The sequence below is a fragment of the Diabrotica undecimpunctata genome, chromosome 8 (assembly GCF_040954645.1).
Source record: "Diabrotica undecimpunctata isolate CICGRU chromosome 8, icDiaUnde3, whole genome shotgun sequence".
Taxonomy (NCBI): domain Eukaryota; kingdom Metazoa; phylum Arthropoda; class Insecta; order Coleoptera; family Chrysomelidae; genus Diabrotica; species Diabrotica undecimpunctata.
This window is the reverse complement of record NC_092810.1, coordinates 103,807,507-103,832,408: the sequence shown is the minus strand read 5'-3', so window position 1 is coordinate 103,832,408 and position 24,902 is coordinate 103,807,507. Positions and strand designations below refer to the sequence as shown.

Below are 24,902 nucleotides of genomic sequence, written 5' to 3'. Positions count from 1 at the left end.
ATTAAATATACAATATATAAAAAAATATTAAAGCTAAATCTGTAGAGAGGTTATGTAAAAAAAATAATTCATTCCAAAAAATATTAAACGAAAATTATGAAAGATCTCTGAATATTTGTAAAATATTAAAACTTTCCCCAAATGGAAGATGAACAAATAAAATGTATTTATGAATTAAAATCCTCGTTAAATAGAAAGAGGCATTTTTTCCGCAAATCGTTTGATTTGATATTTGACAGTGACTATCGGAATTACCAACATTCAAATAAATGTTAGTTAGACTGTTAGTATACGGGAATATACAAAGAGTAAATCAGAATTGAACCGACATAACTGAAATAATAACTGAGTGGAAACAGGATATAGAGATCTGTTGCTTTCTACACATACCATGACCTTTATATAACATACGAGGCCACCAGAAAGGGAGCCGAATGTCTTTGTTTAATCTAGAACCTGCTGGTTGCTCCCTTTCGCCTTGGGTATGCATATTATGACAGACAAATAAGAAGCACGAAGACTATAAGTTAATTATATTGAAAGCAAGTAACATAAAACAAAAGATTACAATACGTATACCTCTAAATCATTAAGATTTACAAAATTAAAATATCGTGACACGGCTACAAAATAATTATCTAAAGTTGAGAAGAATAGATAAGAAAAGAAGAAGAAGATAGAGAAAAGATAGAGCAAGCGATAAAAGGCAAAATCGGAGAGGATCAGGCAGGCTTCACGGCAGGAAGATCATGCATAGACCACATATACACACTGGAACAACTGTTGGAAAAGAAAAAAGCAAAAAATAGAGATATACACTTGGCATTTGTGGACCTGAGAAAGGCGTATGACTCTGTACCAAGGTCAGAACTATGGGAGGCAATGTACAAATTAGAAATACAGACGGAACTCATAGAAGCTACAAAAGCTCTGTATAAAGAAAATAAAGTGTCCATTAAAATGGGAACAAGAATCATAGGAGACTTCACCACAACAAAAGGGCTCCTGCAGGGTTGTTCCACATCTCCAACCCTATTCAAAATATACTTATAGAAAGCCTTGACTACATGGAAAAGAAAATTCGAAGGCATGGGAGTACCGGTACGGAACGAATACCTATATACATTAAGTTTTGCAGACGATCAAGTAATGATTGCACAAGACCAAGACGACCTCAGCTACATGATGAAAAAACTACAAGAAGAATATACCAAGGCTGGCCTAGATATTAACCTCGCGAAAACAGAGTACCTATCTACAAGTGAAGAAGACATAGAAGATCTACAGATTGATGATAACGTAACAATCAAAGGAAAGGATAAATTCAAATACCTGGGGTTTATAATCACGAAAAAGGCAACAACAGAGGAAGAAATTACACAAAGATTAGGACAAACAAGAACAGCAATCCGACAACTTAACTCAGTATGGTGGGATAGACACCTAAATATGAAGACAAAAACGCAGATTTATAAAACATTAGTGCGAAGTATTATGACATATGGGGCTGAAAATTGGATCATAAACAAGAAAACCAGCAGTAAGATAGTAGCAACAGAGATGGAATGCCTGCGAAGATGCTGCAGAGTAACAAGAATGGATAGGAGAAGTAATGACGAAATAAAGCAAAGAACATCAATAGAAACAGACATACTAACATATATAGAACAAAAAAGACTAAAGTGGTATGGACATGTAAGAAGAACTAGCGACAGCAGATGGATAAAGAAAATAACCGAATGGAGCCCCATAGGAAGGAGGAAAAGAGGACGACCCTGAAAATCCTGGAGGAACGAAGTAGACGACGCCATGAGTAAGAGAGGACTGAACGATGGAGAATGGAACAACAGAGAGAGATGGAAACGGTTGAGCGAGGGAAGGCAGTGAATACTGTAGAATCCCTAAATATATATATATATATATATATATATATATATATATATATATATATATGAGAAGGATTATTGATTATATAAACCGACAAAGTCTTTGAACAATAAAAAGAAATCTGATATTTAGCAAGCCGCTTTTACACCTGTGAATAAATTAACGTAAAACTGCTGTACGAATCCAAATATATAGATAGATATAAATCTATAGATATTTTTATCAAAGAGTACAGCTTGTCTACGGATAAATCATACGGGAGTATATTACGAGATAGGCACGCACCTGAAATTCGCCAAGAAAAAGGTCGACTCTCCAGATAGTACCGACTCATGACAATAGAATACTTCTATATATATTTAAAACGCAAATATCGGATAATATTAGAATTACCCGGATAGAGCTAGAATTATCCAAGCATAACAGATAAAGGTACATATTTGTGAATATTTAATTGTATTCTGGATTTATCTAGTTAATACTATATTTTACTGTTTAAATAAATAACTTCTAATTTGGAGTAAAACTGAATATGATTTTCATAGCTGTTTTAGCTATATTAGGTTGTCAGTGTTTAGTTATATCTTTTGGACAATAATTCTGTAGTAGATTCTTAATAGATAAAAGAAAGCAAATAAAATTTAAACGCAAGTAGTGTAATTAATACCCAAGTTTAAAATTTACTGCTTTATCCATTTGACATTGGATGCATCTAGAATGAACCGGATAAGTTATCAAACTCCTTTATGGAAATATATATGGAGAATATGGAAAGTATCCGGGTAAAACTAGTTTTATTCAATTATAAGTATACGACTGTTTAGATAGGCGAAAAAAATAAGCACTAAACATACCAATTTTCCGCAGCAAGATAAATCGCTGTAAAACTTTTTTCGTGAAAGTATCAGGAACATTTGGGAACAAAATCCATGGTGGGAAAATGAAAATTGCATTTTGTGCATAAGAAAAATGTATTTCCAAAGTGCATAGAAAATGAAAAATTTGGAACTAAGAAAATATTGACAAGAATTAGTTTAATTTTGTTAGTCGGGAGTTTTCGAGGTCGCTGAATACGAATATGATAACGACTATGTTTCTCCAGCTACCTTGTGCCCAGGGTGGACCTCTTCTCCTGGGGTATGTTAATTTCATTCTTAATCAGTCAACCGTCATAACTCGTGGGTTTTCGAGGTCGCTAAAAACAAATATAACGATGGTGGTCCTCAAGCTATCTGGAGCTCAGGGTGGACAGCGTCTCCTGGAGTTATGTTATTTTCATTCCAAATCAGTCGAAAGTCATTTCTTAAGGGATTTTGGAGGTCGCTGAACACAAATATTATGACCGCGATGATCAGCTACCTGATGCCCAGTCCTCGTCTCCTGTAGTTTTGTGATTTTTATTCGAAATGAGTCAAAAGTCATCACGGGGGCTTTTGGGGTTGTTGTACTCGAAATATTACGACGCGGTGCTCTCCAAGGTATCTAGTGGCCTGCGTAGACCTGGCCTCCTGAAGTTTTTTGTTAATTTGTTATTAAAATAATATTTAAGATTTTTATTCTCATGAAACTTCAGGAGACGAGGTCACTCTAGACACCAAATACTTGTGAGACCATTGGCGTCGTAATATTCGTGTTCAATGGCCCCAAATACAAATAATGACTTTTGACTTATCTCGAATGAAAATAACAAAATCCAGCAAACGAGGTCCACCTTCCACCAGGTAGCTCGAAAACTATCGTCGTCATAGTATTCGTATTCAACGAACTCGAAAAACCCCACCGAGGAATGACTTTTGACTAATTTCGAATAAAAATATCATAAAACTGTAGGAGACGAGGTCCTCACTGGGTACCGGGCAGTTTTAGGACCATCGTCGTTATCATATTCGTGTTTAGTGACATCGAAAACCCGCGAGTAATGACTGTCGACTGGTTTAGAATGAAATTAATATACTCCAGGACACGAAATCCATCCTGGTCACCAGGTTGAATGAAGGACTGTTGTCGTTATCATATTCGTATTCAGCGACCTCGAAAGCCCCCGAGTAACAAAATTAAACTGATTCCTGTCGATATTTTCTGAGTTGCAAATTTTCATTTTACCTCTATGAATTTTGTTCACAAACTTTCCTGACACTTTCCCGAATCGAATGCAAAAACTTGCACTATTCATCTTGATGCGAAAAATTGGTAGGTTTAGTGCTTCGTTTCATCGCCTAAGACGAAAATACTGCAAATTAATTTTTTTCTGAACATTTCATCAAATCCCAAAATCAGAATCATTAGACTAAAATAAGCGCCAACTGCAACTTTCACCAGTCGTTTCTTATTAGGAGCACGCCATTAGAGGAATATTGTTAACAATTGTTTCCCCTGCTCAACATGTGACTACAATAAATAATTAATTTCGTATTTATTAAAAGATTCTGCACAATAAAAACACAGAAGGCTGAAAGCGGTTAGGTTGAAATTAATTTGGAAAAAAGTTATCAGAAGAGTTTAGAGCTGAATTCAAATGAATTCTAAAGAATTTTATTATTAATATGTTAATTATATGTTGTGCAAAAGTTGGAATGAAACCATAAATCCCCTGATCATCCGTCTGAAAGGACCAATATCCAATTAAAACTATTTAGATTTTGTTCATACATACAGTATTTTTATCAATCATCACATTGCTTCTAGAATATATGGTGCATTGGTTTCAAATGTAATTTCTTAGTTTGCATTTGAATTCTAGACGACAAACGTGCAAATGTTTGAAATTACTTCATTACTTCATCACCAAAAAGCATACGAACAAGCTGAATTTTTCTGAGAATGTCAAATTTGGGACCCTAAAAAAGATGCAAAAGAGATTGCCACTCCTGCGGGCCTAAAACTCCACGAATCTGTACGCCGTAGAGAAAATGTTTGAAACAAGAAATGTAGCTATAGAATGTAAAAAAAAGGTGATAAAAATTGTTTCCATTCAACTGACATTCAAAATCGCCGGTCGCTGCAAGCGTTGTTTCTGAGAGAACACTTCATTCCACAGAAATAGTGCTAATAAACATTTTTGTTCAAAATTAGCTCGGCTATATTTCTTGTTTGAAAGGAAGTGGGTTTTAGAGGAAAGCCCGGGGGTATTAGTGCAAACTTTTTTGTATGTTCTTTGGGGTCCTAAAGTTGACATTCTCAGCAACATTCAGCTTGTTGAGTGATCAAATCTCTGAAGACTGGAGTATTAACAGAAATGTTAAAGTAAATAAGTAGATTACTATTTTAATGGGAAACAGCCACAATTGAAGTTTAAAATAAGTTTATTGAAACGCCAATAAACTTATTTTGACCTTTAATTGTTGCTTATTCCCATTAAAATAGTAATTAATTTAAGATGCAACAAGAAAATAGCTTCAGAACAATAAATAAGTAGACACCTTTTAGACATTTTTGACGATGTCGCTTTGTCAAGCGTATTTTAAAACTTCTTTGGTGCTTTACATATCACCGATAAGCTAGTCAGCTAGTGAAAGCTTTAAAAGCGTTGGAAAAACAACAAGAAGATGTTAAAAAAAGCATCTAGAGAGTGTCTAAAAGCTCCGCTTTCGCGGTGTTTTGTGGGTGTGATAATCGCCGTCAAAAATCAAAGTGAGCTGAAGTGTCTACTTATCCATTTATTAAATTGAATATATTCAACCTGAACTACATTATATATTTTTGTGTATAATATGTCCATGTATACTTCAATATTTAACATATTTATTTATAGTAGAAACCATCCGATAGTTTCCTTTTTTTATATTTCAGAATAAACGGAATAATGACACTGATGCAAACTTCAGAAAATTTTGTTTTTTTTTTCAGTTTTGTTTAGTCACATGTTGAGTTGATACGTTCTATAATGACCACCCTATAGATGTAGTGAACTCAGTACATGTAATTTTTCATGCTGCCTAAATATTACACTAAATCTCATATTACAAAATGTACAAAAGTTGTGCATGTCCTGCTTACAAAACTTTTAACTAGACAAATTAGGTTGATCCTTTTATTCCGGATGTTTTATTATATTTCACTATACGAGCAACTTGCAGCATTCAAAAGGTATAAAGTAGAAGCCAGCATAAGAGTAAGTACAGGTGGGATGAGCACTTGATAGCAATAATATTGTACTATATTAACAAATTTAAAATTGTCTTTAACATGCGATCTTGATTGTAGTTAAAGTTATGTTCGTAGCATATAGTTTATTATGTGAAACATATAATGTGCTTTTTGTGCTGTCCCTTCTACGCCGTCTTAGTTTCATTCTTGATGGCAGGTCTGTCACATTAAAAAATTTCATCTACGGAACACCTAAGTGGTCATATTGGTATAATATGCGCAACCCTACGCTGAAAAGATCTCCGTACGTGGTTCCAACACAACAAACACAAATCTTTTCAGAGCAGCAGTTTGCAAAATTCAGATTGCCATGATGGTCGCCAACATCCGAAACGGATAGACCCTACAAAAAGAAGATGCGCAACCCTCTCATGTGCAAAGCGCGTTAGCTAGAAAGAACCAGCTCTCATTCTCATTTTACTAGCCAAAGTTAGTCCAAATCATTCTCTACTCTTTTGTTCGATTTAAGGAATAGTTTTATTTACTTTGGTAATGCTTTTTGGGCCATGTAACTGGCTAATTCTTCCATTCCCCTTTCGAGCTCTGCCTTTTGCCAAAGCTATACCGTAAGTTTTCTTAAGAGAGCTTTAAAATCTTTTCAGATCATCCCTTTGGTGCTTAACCACTTGTTTCTGCCTTAAAACTCGTTAAAATGCTACTAACATTCGCTATTGTGCATGATTCAACATTTAATGAATACTGCTTTGTTTTCTATTTGCAGAACTCCACATATCACCCTGTTATCAATATATGTGCCAGTATTGTAACATCCAATGTTTGACATAGAGCCCTATTTATCCCTTTCTCAATCCATGTGCATCCATTTCGAACTGATGTAGTTTTTTATGTCATGTACCTATCTCATCAACAGAAATCTATCCCTAGTTCTAATTAAGGGACAGTAACCTAAGCACAGTAAATTGTGTTATTACCTACGGATTTTGAGGATATCCTGGATAGATAGAATCACTAACATCGAAGTGTTAGCAAGAATGAAGAAAGAGAAATAGTAATAACAATAAAAAAAACTTCAATATTTGAGCCATCCTATGAGGAACGAACTGATATAATATATTGCAACTAATTCCTCACAAAAGACTGTGGAATGGGAGGTTCAAGAAGGCGTATTTTTTTGTTACAAAATTTAGGAAAACAATTATCTGTAAACACCACTGAACTGTTCCATGCAGTTGTCAGAACGTTAGATTTGACATGCTGATCCTTAACATCCTGAATTATAAAGCGTCATCAGAAAAAGACTGCGAAGAAGCCTAATTTGAGGGAACCCACATCTTAGGTGGTCTCCCTTACTTTCGTATTCATACTCTCTAATCCTTAATAAATAATCTTGGATCATCTTCGGTCCTTTTGTCCAAAGTTAATCTTTGTAAATGGGTATATTTTATAAAAACCCTTAAAAGGCCTACATCAAAAACACGAACGTTTTCGGAACAACAGTTCCATCATCAGGTTAAAAATACAGGTTACCATGCCTGAGCCACCAAAATATTAGGGTAAAAACCCTTTAAAATATATAATGTTACCAAAGATTGTACATAATGTTATTAATATTATTTGATGTTTACTATTTTAATTAAATTTTACTTCAGGTAACATACACCCATGCTTTAAGTGAGTTCCAGTGTCCGGAGAGTAAACCTCTTCAAACGGACTTCAGCTGGTAACAAAATAATATTAATAACATTATTTACAATCTTTGGTAACATTATATATTTAAAGGGTTTTTACCCTAATATTTTGGTGGCTCAGGCATGGTAACCTGTATTTTTAACCTGATGATGGAACTGTTGTTCCGAAAACGTTCGTGTTTTTGATGTAGCCCTTTTAAGGGTTTTTATAAAATATACCCATTTACAAAGATTAACCTCTTTTTGTGATACGTGGTATACAGCCAGCTGCAGGAATTATTTTCCTTGTGGATTTTTTTACAAAACAATCACTTTTATCACAATATGGTTGAAATATATAAACTATTTTTGCTCTTTATATATCAATTTTACCTTTTGAACGTAGCAATATGAAAGCTTTGAAATTGTATAATGATCATCCGATATTAATTTATGAACACAACAGAACAGTATGCATTTACAGTATTATTATTACAATTCCTCTTGAACTATCACGATGAGCATGACATAGGGGGAAGACCACATATGATTAATGCTGAAATGTTCTGAATGACGGTAGACTTTTCGATATAAATTTTTATTTTTATAAATACATGTATTCGTATAATCAAAAATAAATGAAGTATGGAAATGATAATAGTTTGAATAAAATAGTTGGTAGATATTTAATTTGATTTTTGTGATTATCTAATTTAAATATATTCATAATTATATAATTATTTCATTACTATATTATGTATTATGTTGTTTATACACATTTTACTAAAATCAATAAATATTAGCTCAGAAACTTGGGCGTACATGAGGTTCTTATATCAAATTGGTAAAAGGGTTTCAAAGTATTAATTTTAAAAAGTTATACTATAAATTGAACTACGCTATAAAACAAAAAATGACTACGGAACAAAACAGCAAAAGAATAGACAGCTGTACCAACAAGTTTACGAATTTGAGGGACGCTCGTTGGTCTGGTATATAGATTAGTGTTTTTGGATCACGTCTAAATGTTTTCCTCGCGGCTCCGGCTACTTTTAGACCTTGTTTTATGAGCCTCGTAGGCCAAAAAATTTATTTTCAAAGCCAAATAGTAAAATTCATTGTAGTCAAATCTTACTATTTGTTCCATATTTTTTGTCAATGAAGCACAATTATGGGGTTAGGTAGTACGTTTAATTCTAGATACGAAGAGAGGTATCGTTGTAAATAATGTTTCTGAACATTTTATATTGTTGATAGGTTTATGGTAAGCTGATGAAGCAGATTTTAAATAGTTGCATGACAGAAGAGAGGAATACTAAGTACAATTGATACACTAACAGTAAAGTTGACAGATCTGTGGTTTGTACAACATTTTCATTATTAACTTTTTTAAATATTTTTAAAACTTATTATTTATGATTACAAATAAAAAAATAATATATAATACTCTCTCAATTATTTTAATTTAGATTACCTTTTTTTCTGCTTAAGTAGAATTGATGAACAATTATGCAAAATCAATTAGCATAGCTCATCAACAAAATATTAAAATGCAACAAGAATGGAACGATCATATAAGCCGAATGACAACAAATAGAGTAGTAAAGATGGCAAGAGGCAGTTCCCCAATAGGAAGACGATCAGTAGGAAGACCACGAAAACGATGGAACGACAACTTACTGGAGGCACATTCAAAAACAGACAGAGTCATGTCTATATAAAAAGAAGAAGAAGAACAAGAATGGAAAATAAAGGTACTAATCCTGATGTTTAAAAAAGATGACAAAAAAGAACCGGAAAACTATAGATAGAACATAGACAATCTATTGAACGCCACGCTAAAACTAACGACAACAATTTTAACCAAAATAATAAACTAGAGAATCCTACTTGAGGATGAACAACGATGCGTCCAAAGCAAAAGATTATCTACAGATGCAGTATTTTTTATAAGACAAATTACAGAAAGACACTAAAGTACAATCGATCGGCGTTCCTTTGTTTGATTGGCTTAAAAAAGCCTTTGATAGATTAGGACTGAAGGAGGTTATTCACCTCTTATACAATAAACAAGTACCATTAGATATAATGAAAACAATCGAAGATATATAATAATAAAATGCAGACCAGAATAGATGGACAACTGACGGAAGAAGTAGGCACAGGTATACGGCAGGGATATTCCTTAAGTCCTCTACTCTTTAATCTTATAATGGATGAATTAATTAAAACCGCGAAGAGATGTTAAGGTTATAAGATGGGAAATAAAGAAATTACGATCCTCTACTACTCATACGATGTCGTACTAACAGCAGGAAATGAGGACTTACAAAGATTGTTCCATAAGTTTAACATAATCGCAAAGAAGCCAAATCAGCAAAGAACTGACCAGACGTAAAATAGAAATTGACAGAAAAAGCATCTTCATCAGTGGCATTACAGCTCGTTATGAGACAAAGTCTTCACAACAACATTTTCCAGTCACCCCTGTCTCTTTCAACTCTTCTCCATGCTCTAACTCGAATAGATTTTAAGTCTTTAAGACTTTATTAAGTCCTTTAAGTTGTCTTAATACGAAGTCTTCCTCAGGCTCGTTGTCCCCTTAGCTCTCTTCGGTTAAAACTGATAGACGGACTGTTTCACCTTTCTCTCGCCTGATTACATGCCCTAACCATCTAAAGCGTGCTGCCTTAATGATTTTTTTACGTCAGATTCTCCAAAACTTTGTTCTTTTATTGTTCTATATATTCTTAGGTTTTTTCACTCGAAACGTTTAAGCAGTTCTTGGACATTCTATGTAAGTGTAAATGATGTTTCCCCTCGTCTTTCTATCTTCTGTTATTCTAGCACTTTCTGATAATGGAGCGCCAATATTAGCAACAATATGGTGTATCGTGCGCAAGATCTACCTCGATTTCTTTTGCCTTCTACCTTTTCCTGGATGGAAAGTTTTTCCGTTTAGCTAGTTCAGTATAGATTAATTTGTTCTTCGGGCCACCCATGGTATTCTCAGCATTCGTCTCCAGCAGTAAATCTCAAATACATATATAATCTTTTTATCTTTCTCCATAAGAGTCCAGCATTCTGGTGCATAAGTGAAAACTGGAAAAACTAGACTTCTTACTAGTCTCATTTTTGCATCGATAGTTATTTCATGGCTTTTTCTGCTGACCGGCGCTTTATTTCTTAAAGTTATAGTTATATTTCTTAGTTATTAAAGAGACCCGATACACACATGTATGTACAACAGAGATATTGTTTATAATGATTACATGATTTTGATTGTTGTCAGCTCTGTCAATTATCACGATTCTCGTTTTATTTCTGTTTATTTTAAGACTCATCGTTAAGCTGACTTCTTCAATCCGTAGTAGCAGGTGAATTAGTTCAACTTCGGAACTAGCAAGGATAGTTGTATCATCTGCATATCTTCTTCTCGCCGATAGTGATGCCACCTTTCTAATCCTCAGCAGCTTTCCGCATTATCCATGTTGAATAGAATTGGGCTTAGTATGCAGCCTTGTCTCACGCCCTTAGTGATCCTGAAACTTTCGATTAGTAACCAATTTATTCTAACTCTGACATAATTGTTATTTTGTATGCTTCTAATTGGCAATATCAGATGATTCGGGCCTCCCATTTCATACAAAATCTGCCACATTTTACTTCAGTTAACTAGGTCGAAAGCTTTACTTTAATTTATGAAGCACAGATATGTTGCGATGTTGAATTCTTTGGATTTTTCTATAATCTGTAGTACGTTTAAAATGTGTTTCCTAGTACCACCTCCTGAGACAAAACCTGCCTGTTCCTCTGCAATTTCAGGAAGTAAAAAGGGCTATATCCCCTCTAGAATTATGTGTAAAAGTATCTTACTGCAGTGCGCAATTAGAGCAACTGTGCGATAGTTGCTACATAAATCTTTGGGTCCCTTTTTTGGCAACCACTATTCTTCTTTTAATTTCGTCGCTGACGTTGTTCTCTTTAGTCAACGGCGATCCTAGGTATATGAAGGTGTCTCCAAGTAAGTGTATAATGGAACAAGCATTGAACAGATTGTGGAAATCAATTATTTAGACATCACACTATCAAGTTATGGTAATGTAGAAGCAGGGGTAAAAAAACAAATACAAGAAGCCAATAGCAGGATGTCTAAACAATACAATATTATGAAGAACAAACATATTAAGACGCAAACTAAGAATCACCGGAAACACACTGAGGGATCTAAAAAGAAGTGACGAAAACAGGACAGCATACAAGGTGGAAAAGATAGGCAAGTGGATAAAGAATAGGAAGAGAGAATGGAACAATCATATAAGCAGAATGACAGAGGAAAGAGTCGTTACGATAGCAAAAGAAAAATCGCCGTTGGGTAGAAGAAGTGTGGGCCGACCGTGAAAAAAATGGAGAGACAATATAAAATGAAAGCACCATCTGAGAAAACAGAAGCAGACACAAGTGTCTAATAAAGAGATAAAAGAAGAAGACAGTGTAGTCATTTTACCAGTTTTACTCCTAAATTTCATTTCACAAAGATCGAAAAAGAAATGAAGGAATGGGTTATAGAAGCAGATTAGAGACAATGTTGAAGCAGTACGTTTACCAGGATTTATGATTTATTTAAAAAAATATCAGTTTTCTCCGTGTATATTTACTAAGGGAAAAATAAATCGTTCTCCAGGCAGGCAATTTACCATCTCTATTATGTTTATTTTTTCCAATTTCTTACGATGCCATCTCCTTTTAAACTGTTGTCTGTTCGCAGATAAATTTAATTGAGTGAACAGTAGACCCTTAAGAGTTAAAGGCAGGAGGAAAATCTGGACGAGGTGGATGCCAATAGCATATGAGACACTAGTGAAAGAAACAAACGGAAGCTTATATCTAGAAATGAATAGAATAAGATACTCAGATACTATTTTACACAATGCATCTTTCCAAAGATCATCCTATAAACTTTCCCCAATACCTTTTTTTTTTCTTTTGGATCTTTTCATTCCTTAAACTTCTGTTTTATATGACTTACTTTTCTTTGTACTCTTTTAACACGATCACATTTTATCTTCTCATCAACCAAGCCTGGTACTTTTCTTTTTCCCATTATAAGAATAACTATAAATAATGTACTCAGCTGAACGACTGAGACGTAGTGTAACTGAGTGTAATAACCTTAGACTATGCGGTTCCCCCTGCAGAACTAGTTTTTTGCCGTTACAGGACGGATAGGTGAGTTTCTATTTCATCTTCTCTTTTAATACTGTAATATATAGCTACTTTACCAAGAACCTAATTTTTCTTAGGTATTGTGATTTATTCAAAAAAAATTTCTACTTTTTTTGTTGCCTCCTTTTCTTTTTGTAGATTTATTTACTATGGTACTTCACGTCTTGTTTCACGGTATTATAACACATGGACAGAATATTTCATATATACATGGTTGAAAGTTAAGTCATATAATATTTAAAACCATAATGCACATTCAAAGGAATTCTCATCAAGGATTTATATGTATTTCAATGGAAACATGCTGGCTTCACATTTGTGGAAACGTTATGTGTGCCTGTCTATACTTACGTTTATTTGAATACTGAATAATTTTACTTTTGAACGAAGTTATCTTCAAATTCAACGTTATACATAATTGTGTAATTCCATGTGTTCGGATTGTAACTGAATGAAGTTACATATTATTAAAATTTGTAGTATGTATATATGTTAGTGGTGGATGGAGAATGTGTGAGATATGTTTGATTGAAATTATTTCAGCTCTAGACTAATCTAATTTTGAATGATTATTTTTCTTTATTATTTAAAGTAAAATTAATTTTTTTAAAAGATGGTATCCATGTTCAATGTGCTTAGTTTTAGTGCTCTAATTCTTACGTAAAATATAATTATAATAAAGAACTGGTGAAACTATTCCTTGATATAAATTCATTATTATACAGTACGTAAAACTTTCAGCTGGACATAGGTAGTATACATTGAGATAATAATGACAACTGCGCTTCCTCAAGTCCACTGCTATCGCCAAGGCCGCATCGTCGCAGACGTTTTAACTTTTAGTTATCAAGTTATTGAAATGCAGCTTCTTCTTCTAATGGCGCTACAACCCTTTGTGAGTCTTGGCCTGTTTAACAATGTTCTTCCATTCTGCCCTGTCGGATACTTTCCTTCGCCACTGCCTGATGTTGATGGTTTTAAGATCCCTCTCTACGTCGTCTATCCATATTTTACGGGGCCTTCCTCTTGTTCTGTTTCCTCGGGGCTTTCATCTCTGAACTACTTTTACAGCTCGATTATCTGAGATTCTTTCTAGGTGACCAAGCCAGTTTAGTCTTTGTGACTTTACAAATCTAACATGCAGTTGTTTGTCTACAAGGTATGGGCCTATTTTCGAAAGTATTAGCAAATAGATCTACACGTTCTGACAACAAAGAATTTCCTTGATAATTATTTAAACCTTTTCTGCAAAAGTATAAATAAACATTTTAAAATGATTCGGGGTTCCAATTGAAAATAAACGCGTACAGCTAACAGATTCTAACGTGCCAATTATCGAGTTCTCAATCGCATTATAGGCTATCGCTTCGTGTGGTAAGATATTGGCATAGACTCGAGAAAGCGCAGTTGCCACACTTACCTCAATGTACATTACCTATCTCCAGCTGAAAGATTTACATACTGTATAAAATAAATATCGTAAAATACATTCGTTTGGCCTTTTCTAGTCCAAAGGAACTAAGCTTTTAAAAAGTCTATTATACGTTTCAAAAATTCATTGGATACCTGATAGATTCTAAAAAAAATCTAAGTAGGTATTTAAGACGTTGCACTGCACTTGCAGTTTTGAACTCCACGATGCTTTGGATGACGTGAGGCCCTTTTCGCTGTTCTGATTCAGAAATGTCAATCCCAACGTATATGGCTAGTTCGACTACAAGAAGACTTTTGATAGGATGAGCTCATAACAATCCTGAAAAAAGCTGGCTTAGATGATAGAAAAATTCTCTATAATACCTAGTTTTTTCAAACTGTCAATATTAAAGTGGATGAGTGAGACTATAACATTTCTTATGAACTTACCAAAATGTTGACACTGTTACTTAGTGGTTATTTCGGAATAAGAGTACATCATACTATGTATGGTAAACTAGAAGAATGTTGTTTCATGTCTAGAAACAACAGCAATTATGCTGGTAGATTTTACATTATGGTAGTTTTGATTTTACGTAAAACCGCCATTTTCATTTTATTATGTCATAAATCCGTTGGAAAGTTTAAACGCTCATTAAGAATGACGTCTGAAAACTTCTATAGTAAAAGAGAAGAAGTAATTATGACATATGTCGTTTGGAGGGTTTAAACTTTCCAACGGATTTATGACGTAATGAAATGGAAATGGCGGCATTACGCAAAATCAAAGCTACCATATTGTAAAATCCAGCAGCATAATTTTAACGGCATAATTGCTGTTGGTTCTAGATATAAATCTTCTCGTTTACCACATACCACGTATGTGATACTCTTGTTCCGAAAATACCAGTAAGTAACAGTGTCAAATGTTTTTCCGTACTAGCATAGTTCTGACGAAACCCAAAATTATGTGGCAAGAGCTTAGCTAAAAATAAAAGACATTTACTTTGAAGCACATGTAAATATATATATATATATATATATATATATATATATCTAGAAACATATTTATGCTTCGTCGACTACTCGAAAGCGTTCGATAATGTAAAGTGGCATAAAATGTGGCGAATACTAACAGAAATGGGTACCTCCGAACATCTAATATACCTACTGAAACAACTGTATATCAATAACAATATACTCCGATAATTTTAAACTAAAGGCCGGTGTTCGTCAAGGATGTATTTTCTCTCCCACGTTATTCAATATATATAGCGAACACATCATGCGCATTGTATTCGACGGATGGCAAGGAGGAATATCAGTCGAAGGCCGAAAAATCAGCAATTTTCGCTATGCTGACGACACTTTAGTACTAGCATTATCAACAAATGACCTTAAATACATCATGAACAACCAGATACTATTAGTCGTGAATGTGGACTTAAAATTAATGTACAGAAGACCAAGGTAATGATAATCGATCGAATTAGAAATAACCAGCCGGAAATACGAAACGTAACGGGGTTTGAAGTGGTAAGCCGTTTCAATTACTTAGGTTCTGTTATCACAAACAATGGTGGATGCGAAGAGGAGATACGTCGACGCCTCACAATGGTCAGATCAGCAACGGTCAAACTTACTAAAATCTGGAAAGGTACGGACATAACCAGGAATACGAAACTGCGCCTAATACGGACGCTTATTTTTCCTATCGCTACCTATGCGTCAGAAACTTGGACCATTAAAAAGTCCGACTCACGACGTATAGTGGCCTTTGAAACGTGGGTATATCGTAGAATGATGCGCATACCCTGGACAGCACATCGCACAAATGTCTCAATATTGACAGAACTTGACATCAATACTAGGCTTACCACAATCAACAACCAAAATATATTGAGGTACTTTGGACACATTACCAGACGAATGGAAGACATGGAGAGGTTGGTGGTTGAAGGCAAGGTAGATGGTAAAAGAACCCGAGGAAGATCGCCACTCCGATGGTCAGACCAAATAAAGTGCGCTACCGGTTACTCTCTGTCTGAGGCAGCACACTGCGCCCAGGAGAGAGAAGAATGGATAGCAACCATTCGTCAAATACCATAACGTCAACACATCCTTACGAAGGATAAAGTATAGAGGAGGAGGATATATATATATATATATATATATATATATATATATATATATATATATATATATATATATATATATATATATATATATATATATATATATATATATATATATATATATATATATACAGATTGAACGAATTTAAAACGGAACATACGAAATCAATGTATTTCGGCTCAACTCCGCTCTAGTTGGTTGGCCAACAAAAGGTTGTCAAATAATTATATTATAAAAATCCAATACTTCAGCGGGCTGCTGAATTCTGAATTCATTCAAGAACAGGTCAAAACTCCACCCAAATAGGCCTAGAATCACTGTGAAAAGTAGACTACACAAGCAGTTATTATGCTGTCAAACCACTTATCGCTTCCTTATAGTCCAAGAGATAGAGCCGAAATTTTGAACTGATCAGTAATATGACATTTCTCTATTGGAATATATTCATTGTAACTGGGTTAAGACTTTGCCTTACAGGCGGACGCCCCTCGTGGTACAGGGGGTGGCTATACAGGGATGAAGTTGTAATTTTTTTCAGAAAAATTAACGATCGATAATATGGCTGAAAATTTGCCCAGAGTAAGATCTTGGTATAACCAGACAAAATCCCAAAGGGCGGACGCGAGAGTGGATACGTAAGGGGTGGCGGACAGGGGTGAAATTGCAATTTTTTGGGGAAAAATTAACGATAAGTAATATGTCCGCCATTTTCATGGCTCATTATTTAGCCCCTAAAAACCCTAAATCCAAATGGGCGGTCAGCTGAGTTGGTACAGAGAGCCATAAAACGGGGTCAAATGTACCACTTGCCTGCGCATTTTAGGTCTCGGTAGCAATTTTCAAACTGATTTTTATTATGATATTTTTATACCGATTGATTTAAAAATTTGTATGCTCACTTCTGTTACTATTCTGAGAAGCGTCAAGTAGAGTTTTCCTCAAAATTTTCCAAAAAAATTTCCGTTAATAAAAATTTTCGAAATTTTTTGAGGTAAAATCTAATTTATAGAATCCTTTCGATTTTCTGTAAGTTATACCATGATTTTTTTCCAAAAATTTTCAAACGATTTTTCCGATAAGAAAAAAAAAATTAAAAAAACTTTTCTAAAACATTTGATAAAACTCTACATCATCGTCTGAATCTTTTATAGAATATTTTGTAGTTTTAAAATGATATTATGATAATGTTTTTTTTTCAAACTAAAGTCATATTTACTTTACAAATCACATTTTTTTCTTAAATATAAATATTTTACGAATTAATTTTTAATTGAATAAATGTTTGATATTTCATATTTTATTAAATTATATTAAATTTAATTAATTATTTATAAAGTAATTTTATAATGTTAACTATTAAATATTTTTGGTATAACAAATAGTAATTTTACTTATTTTTTATTACAATAAAAAGGTTTTTAAATTTATATTGCATAAATAATGGTTGTTCAGATATAAGAAAAATTTGATTTATTATTACATTAATAATCAAATACAAAATATATTATTTCTATTTATCAATAGGTAAAATTCAATTTGTAGAATTCCTTTAACATTTTACAAATAATTATTAATAAAAATCAATTTAATAGTGGAATTATCAATTTTTTAAGTTTTGAAATTTACTTTGTACTTAGATATTTTCAATATTTTTTTTAACTTTCAAATTGATTGAATTTTTTTTTCATTAGTTAATTATAATTTTACAAATTCTGTTTGGACATTAATTTTGCATTATTATTATTTTAAAATATTAAAATAATAATGATGCGCGTTCCATTTAGATCAGTAATTCTAGACGCATGCGCTAAATGTAATAAGTATCAAGATGCTTTTATCCAACTTGGTGAAACTGACTTCGATTGTAATGAAGTTTTTGAAACCTTAGAAACTTTCATATGTCACTTATATGGAACAATACTGACGAGAACAATTCCAAAAAAAAAAGTAAACGATGTCAGATTTTCACTATTTAACCGGCAGTATAAGTTGCATGATATGAACGAGCCTTTTTAAAAAAAACTAAAAAATTTCGATGCTTCAAGCTTACCACCATGTCAAGATGAATTACACCAACATCTACTGCGAGCCCATTATATTTCAAAAATTTGGACAAATGCTCATAAAAAATTACCAACAGAATTGATTGTTGAAGAACGTAGTGGACCTCAGATGCCAGAATCAATTCGAGAAGTAGTGATTGAAAATGAAGCAGATAATGAATGTGATATTATTGAAAGTGAAAGTGACGAAGATGATGAATGTGATGACATCAGTGAGAGTGAGAAAAATGACGAAATTTTTAAAGTTTTTCTAAATTTTTTTTTCTTATCGGAAAAATCGTTTGAAAATTTTTGGAAAAATTCATGGTATAACTGACAGAAAATCGAAAGGATTCTACAAATTAGATTTTACCTCAAAAAATTACGAAAATTTTCATTTACGGAAATTTTTTTGGAAAATTTTGAGGAAAACTCTACTTGACGCTTCTCAGAATAGTAACAGAAGTGAGCATACAAATTTTCAAAACAATCTGTATAAAAATATAATAAAATCAGTTTGAAAATTGTTACCGAGACCTAAAATGCGCAGGCAAGTGGTACATTTGACCCCGTTTTATGGCTCTCTGTACCAACCCAGCTGTCCGCTCTTTTGGATTTAGAGTTTTTTGGGGCTAAATAATGAGCCATGAAAATGGCTGACATATTACTTATCGTTAATTTTTCCCCAAAAAATTGCAATTTCATCCCTGTCCGCCACCCCTTATGTATCCACTCTCGCGTCCGCCCTATGGGATTTCGTCTAGTTATACCAAGATCTTACTCTGGGCAAATTTTGAGACATATTATCGATCGTTAATTTTTCCGAAAAAAATTACAACTTCATCCCTGTATAGCCACCCCCTGTACCACGAGGGGCGTCCGCCTGTAAGGCAAAGTCTTAACCCAGTTACAATGAATATATTCCAATAGAGAAATGTCATATTACTGATCAGTTCAATATTTCGGCTCTATCTCTCCGACTATTAGGCAAGCTCCTCTTTCCTTTAAAGGAGACAGATAGTTGAACGATATTTTATACAATGTCTATCACCGGGTATGGATTTATTTTTGTCCAAGTTTTATATTGGTCCACTATTTCAAATGCAGTTCAAACATACATATATTAAATTGTATGTTCCGTTTTAAATTCGTTCAATCTGTATATAATATCATCAGCATATTCTACAGATTATGTTGTAGCCTCCCTTACATATTCATTCTTCATATCTGCCCACGATTGTCTTAAATTCGCTTTTCTGTGCCATGTTGTACTGGCTTGTTTCCTATGTTATGTTCCATCTTAAATTTGGACGTCTTCTTGGTCTCTTGACGCCTCTTGTATACCACAGTGTAGTTCTAGTGGACCACCTATTGTCAGTTCTTCTCGCTAAATGTCCCGCCGACGGCCATTTTAAAGATTTAATTCTATGGATTTAATTCCAAGGTGTTTTTTAGAGGTATAGAAACGTAAGTTGGTAACACTTTTTTAACTGTCGGCCATTTTGATAGCTGCCAAGTGATATATGTTAAGCTGGGTTTGGCATTTCAGCATGAATAGACTTGACGCCTGAACAACACTTCTAAGTTGTACAAATTTATTTTGAAAATTATGGTTCTGTTCAAAATACGTATCACACACTAGGTACATTTTATGGTCAACATAATAGTCCATCAGATCAAGTAATTCGATTAACCATGGAACGTTTTGGAACCACGTTTACTCTAAATGATAATATGCATCCACAGACACGTCGTACATTGCGTACAGAAGAAGTTGTTCCTGCTGTAGAGCATAGCATACAAGAAGACCAGAATCAGTCTATCTGTAATCGTGCACAGCAGTTGGATACGTGTCCATTCACTTTATGGAAGGTTTTGCCGAAAGATCTTGCTTTGCGTGCTTACAAAATCCAAATTATGCAAGAATTGAAGGTACATCATCAACTAGCAAGGCGTAGATTTGTAGATTCGGTGAGTGGGTCCAAAATGAGATTGCCGTTGATTCCGATTTTCATAAACGAATTTTGTTTATGGATGAAGCTCACTTTTGGTTGAATGACTACGTCAACAAACAAAACTGTTTTATTTGGACTTAAGATAATCCTCAAATGTTTGTTGAGAAACCATTACATCTAAAAAAACTGACTGGTATGCTTTATGGTCTGGTGGAATCATTGGATGATTAATCTCTTTAAAAACTATGCTGTCCAGAAGGTTACAGTCAATGGTGACCGCTATAGAACCATGATTACTGCCTTTTTCATTTCCCAATTGAACAACCGTAAGGTGCAGGAGCTGTCTCTTCAATAAGACGGTGCAACATGTCACACAGCTCGTGCCACTATTAATTTATTGAAGGTACCGTTTGGTAACCGTGTAGTTTCACGATTCAGACCGTGAATTGGCCTCCAAGACCGTGCGATTTAACACTGCTAGACTATTTTATGTGGGGATATGTGAAGGTGCTAGTCTACGCCAATAAGCAAGCGTTTGACCACTTGGACAACATTAGCCGCGTATTGAAAAAAGTGATTAAAAATTGGACCTCCAGATTAAACTAGGTCAGAGCCAGATATGACGGTCATATGCCAGAAATCATATTTAAATTATAATGCCAAAAGATTATCTTTCGAATAAAATCAATTTCATGTCAATTTATAAAAATCATCTTTGTTTTATTTCATTTCAAAGTTCTATACGTCGAAAAAAACACCCTTTATAATGTAAAAGATATACAGAGGTTTCATCAAATGCTTTGCTGTCGCTTTGATGAATTGAAACCTCAATTATATGGCGAATCGAGCACAATTCGCCAATCTTTCCGTATATGAATCAGTATCGATGGAGTGTTATAACGTTGTTTCTGTATCCCTGCGTCTTCAAACACTCGGGCTGATACAAACTTATACACGAAACGGAGAGCGAATGTGTCCTGCTATTTCCCACTTTAAGTGGTAACTACAAAAAGTGCCTTCTACTTTGATGACCATAAACGAAAAATATCGTTTTCTGTTTTTTTTTGAGTTATATGAAATTTGTAAAAGATTTACAGATTTCAGCAAAAGCTTTGCTATCGGTTTGATGAATTGAGACCCCAAATATATGGCGAATGGAGCACATTACTTAATGTGAATGGATCACTTCTGTCAGAGCACCACATGCCGGGAAAAAATTAATCTTCTTCTTAAAGTGCCCTCTCCTCAATGGATGTTGGCTACTACAATTTTAAACTCTTCTCTATCTTCAGCTGTTCTTATGAGCTGTTCAAAATTTAGCCCTGTCCATTGTCGGATGTTTCTGAGTCACGATAGTCTTTTCCTTTGTAGGCCTCTCTTTCCCTCGATTTTTCCTTTCACTATAAGTTGGGCATATTGGTACTTATTATTTCTCAGTATGTGGCCTAGGTATGATGTTTTTCTAACTTTTACTGTGTTAAAAAGTTCTCTTTCCTTCCCTATTCTATGCAGCACTTCTTCGTTTGAGGTCCATGAAATTTTGAGTATTCTCCGGTAGATCCACATTTCAAAGGCCTCCAATTTATTTACGGTTGATATTTTAAGGGTCCACGTTTCAACTGCATATAGAAGAGTCGACCAGACTTAGCATTTTGATAAACGTAGTCGAATTTCGAGTTTTATTCTAGCATCACAAAGCAGTTTTTTTATTTTTTCGAAAGATTTTCTGGCCTGTTCTATTCTCGATCTTATTTCTAGATCAGGATTTAGGCTGCTATCGATCCAACATCCCAGGTACTTAAATCTATTGACCTGTTCTAAAAGGTGCCCATTTATTGTGCAAGGTTGAGGTACGTTTTGGTTTTTTCGGATTGACATCACTTTGGTTTTTTTAATGTTTATTTTCATTTTCATCTGAAAATCTGAAAATAAAAAATTAATGAAACCTGGAAATACCCGGAAATAAGCCTCTCTTTCACATAGTTAGCTACCACAATGGAATATGAACGGCTCTTACACTACCAGGTCTCGTGTGGGATATCTGACGTTATGTTAATATACGAGTTTTTACAATCGACTAATAGATGTCGTTACTGAGTTGTGGCGTCACTGTATTCGTGAACAGAGTGAACAGATTGAGTTGGTTGTTGAAAGTGAACGTTTGTAAGAAGTTTGTGGAAAAAATAGAAATCATTCATGAACGTTTGCATGGATGATTTTTTATTAGAGACAGGAGACGAAACTTGCTTATAGTTGTATAAAGCTAAAAGCACGTACAGTGCAAACAAAAATAACAGTTTACTGTTTGACAAGGAACCGAATCTCACCTCAATATTTACTTTCGGTTTTCGATGCAGCAAAACGACAGCAAATGAAAAACAACAAAAATGTCACATTCTTCATCACGGCAGTGCTATCTCCTCCACAGCTCATGCGACAACTCCATAGTTAACGAAGAAAACATCGACTGAACGTGTCATTGTCCGTATTAACCTAATTTATTGCCTAATAAGTTTTTCTTGTTTCCTACTGTAACGCGTAAGATGCATGGACACTGATTTATTATCTCAAGAAGCTGTTGAAGCCTTTCAAAATCATGTCTACGATATCAGCCTCATAGTCGAGAATATGTTTCGAAATTGATATGAGCATGTGCCAAAATGTATAAATATTAATATTATAACTTACAACCCTCGCAAAATCATAGGAATATATATTTTTGCAATAAATAAAGCTAGTTTGAATTAATTTAGGAAGAAATAAGATTTTAATTTTAAGTGCAGAAATTTATATTGGTTTTTATAGAGTTACGCTGTTTTGTGATAATACTACTCACATGCTTCTCAGTTCTACTTAGTACAAATCTGTAAAGTCTTAAAACAATGTTCATCTTATATTGTGTATGTTTAAAAAAAAAACATTATTTTTACATCTTTCAAAGACCAGATCGTTCTGTTAGCACTTAGTAAACTACGCGGGACGTCTTCTTTAATTCAGTCAAATATAAATCAATTATTTTCTGGCAAATAAACAAAGAACTTAAAAAAAAAAAGAAATAGTGTAGTAATTAAGCAGGTACACTTTCCCGTTGTTGTGGATCTGTTGTTTTGATAACATGTATAATTTTCGTATTGTTTCAGATCGCAGGTTTGGGTAAAGGTCCTCTTGCAGGTCTAGCTGCATTAGGATTGGGTGGATTAGCCCCTGGGGGTGCAGGAGGATTGAATCCAGCAGGTATTACTCTTAAATAATAACTTCATTGAACGTTCGCTTTAGTATAAGAGAAGTTTATCACACTTTTAAACGACGATAGGGTTGTCCTGAAAAATGTATCTACTCTTTTGTTAAATTAAACAATTCTTAAAAGCAAACTAATATGTATTTCGACTTTTTTCGTAATATTAATTAAAAATTTATTTCAAGCTCTGGCTGCTTTGGCAGGCTCGCAGTTAAGAACCGCAAATTCCAGAAACCAACAGAACTCAAACCAACAGACTCACGAAATGACCGTTCCGAATGAATTGATCGGTTGCATTATCGGTAAAGGAGGCACCAAAATTGCAGAAATAAGACAGATTTCCGGAGCCATGATCCGTATATCAAATTGTGACGACAGAGAAACCGGAACATCAGATCGTACGATTACAATCACTGGAAATCCTGACGCAGTAGCCTTGGCGCAGTATCTCATCAATATGAGGTATGTAACATTTTTTATATTTTAGTTTTTTCCACTTTTTCTGCGATTATCTGTACTCTCTAGGGGAGTAAATGATAGATATAGAATTGCCGTCGATCGAGGACAATAGAGAGTCATTTGATGTGTTCTTGGCATTTTAATTTTAAATGCTCTTGATCCGTACTCTATCCTATGTAACCGCAGTGGTCAATGATCTCCTCTTGTTTCCCAATAACACATCAATTGATCCAAAGAGATCCTTTCTAACTCTTGACTTCTTAAAAATTTACATATGGAGATATATTCTTTATTATAAAATGAGCATTTTGTATTAAATCAGAAATACTTTTTATGCCTCAACTGTTCTTGGAAAATAGCATGTAAATTGTGGCGTTTCTACTTTGGAATGTCTTCTGATTTAAAAGTATAAACGTTAATTAAAGTGTATTCGTTTGCAATTGGCAGTATATATGAAGAATTAAGATAAGTTTAGAATAATCTCAGGGTATAAACCACGTTTCTTTGTTAATGATTCTGTATATTAACACCGCATAATTTTTAATATTTACAATTATTTATCTTTCTAGTAAAAAATTTATACAGAATTAGCTTGTGGGTTGTAGTGAGTCGGACCTTGAATGCCTCTTGAAGGTTGTTTATAACTAGAATTTGAATATGCTCTAGCAAAAAATGTTGTGGAAAATTCAGAAAAAAAATTTAGAACGAAAAATTGATGTTAAATGCAATAAATTTTCAACCTTTTATCCTGAATATCTCGGAAATTATCACC

At 34.0% G+C, this 24,902-nt stretch overlaps 1 protein-coding gene across 3 annotated transcripts in view; it reads left to right on the top strand.

Moving 5' to 3' along the window:
* mub (poly(rC)-binding protein mub) overlaps positions 1 to 24,902 on the top strand; it is a 413,814-nt gene that overhangs the window by 329,704 nt on the left and 59,208 nt on the right. For all 3 annotated transcript variants that reach the window (XM_072540673.1, XM_072540672.1, XM_072540671.1), the window contains 2 exons: positions 23,574 to 23,667; positions 23,857 to 24,133. In XM_072540673.1, the coding sequence (XP_072396774.1) occupies positions 23,574 to 23,667; positions 23,857 to 24,133 (371 nt within the window). The remainder of the gene's footprint in view (positions 1 to 23,573; positions 23,668 to 23,856; positions 24,134 to 24,902) is intronic.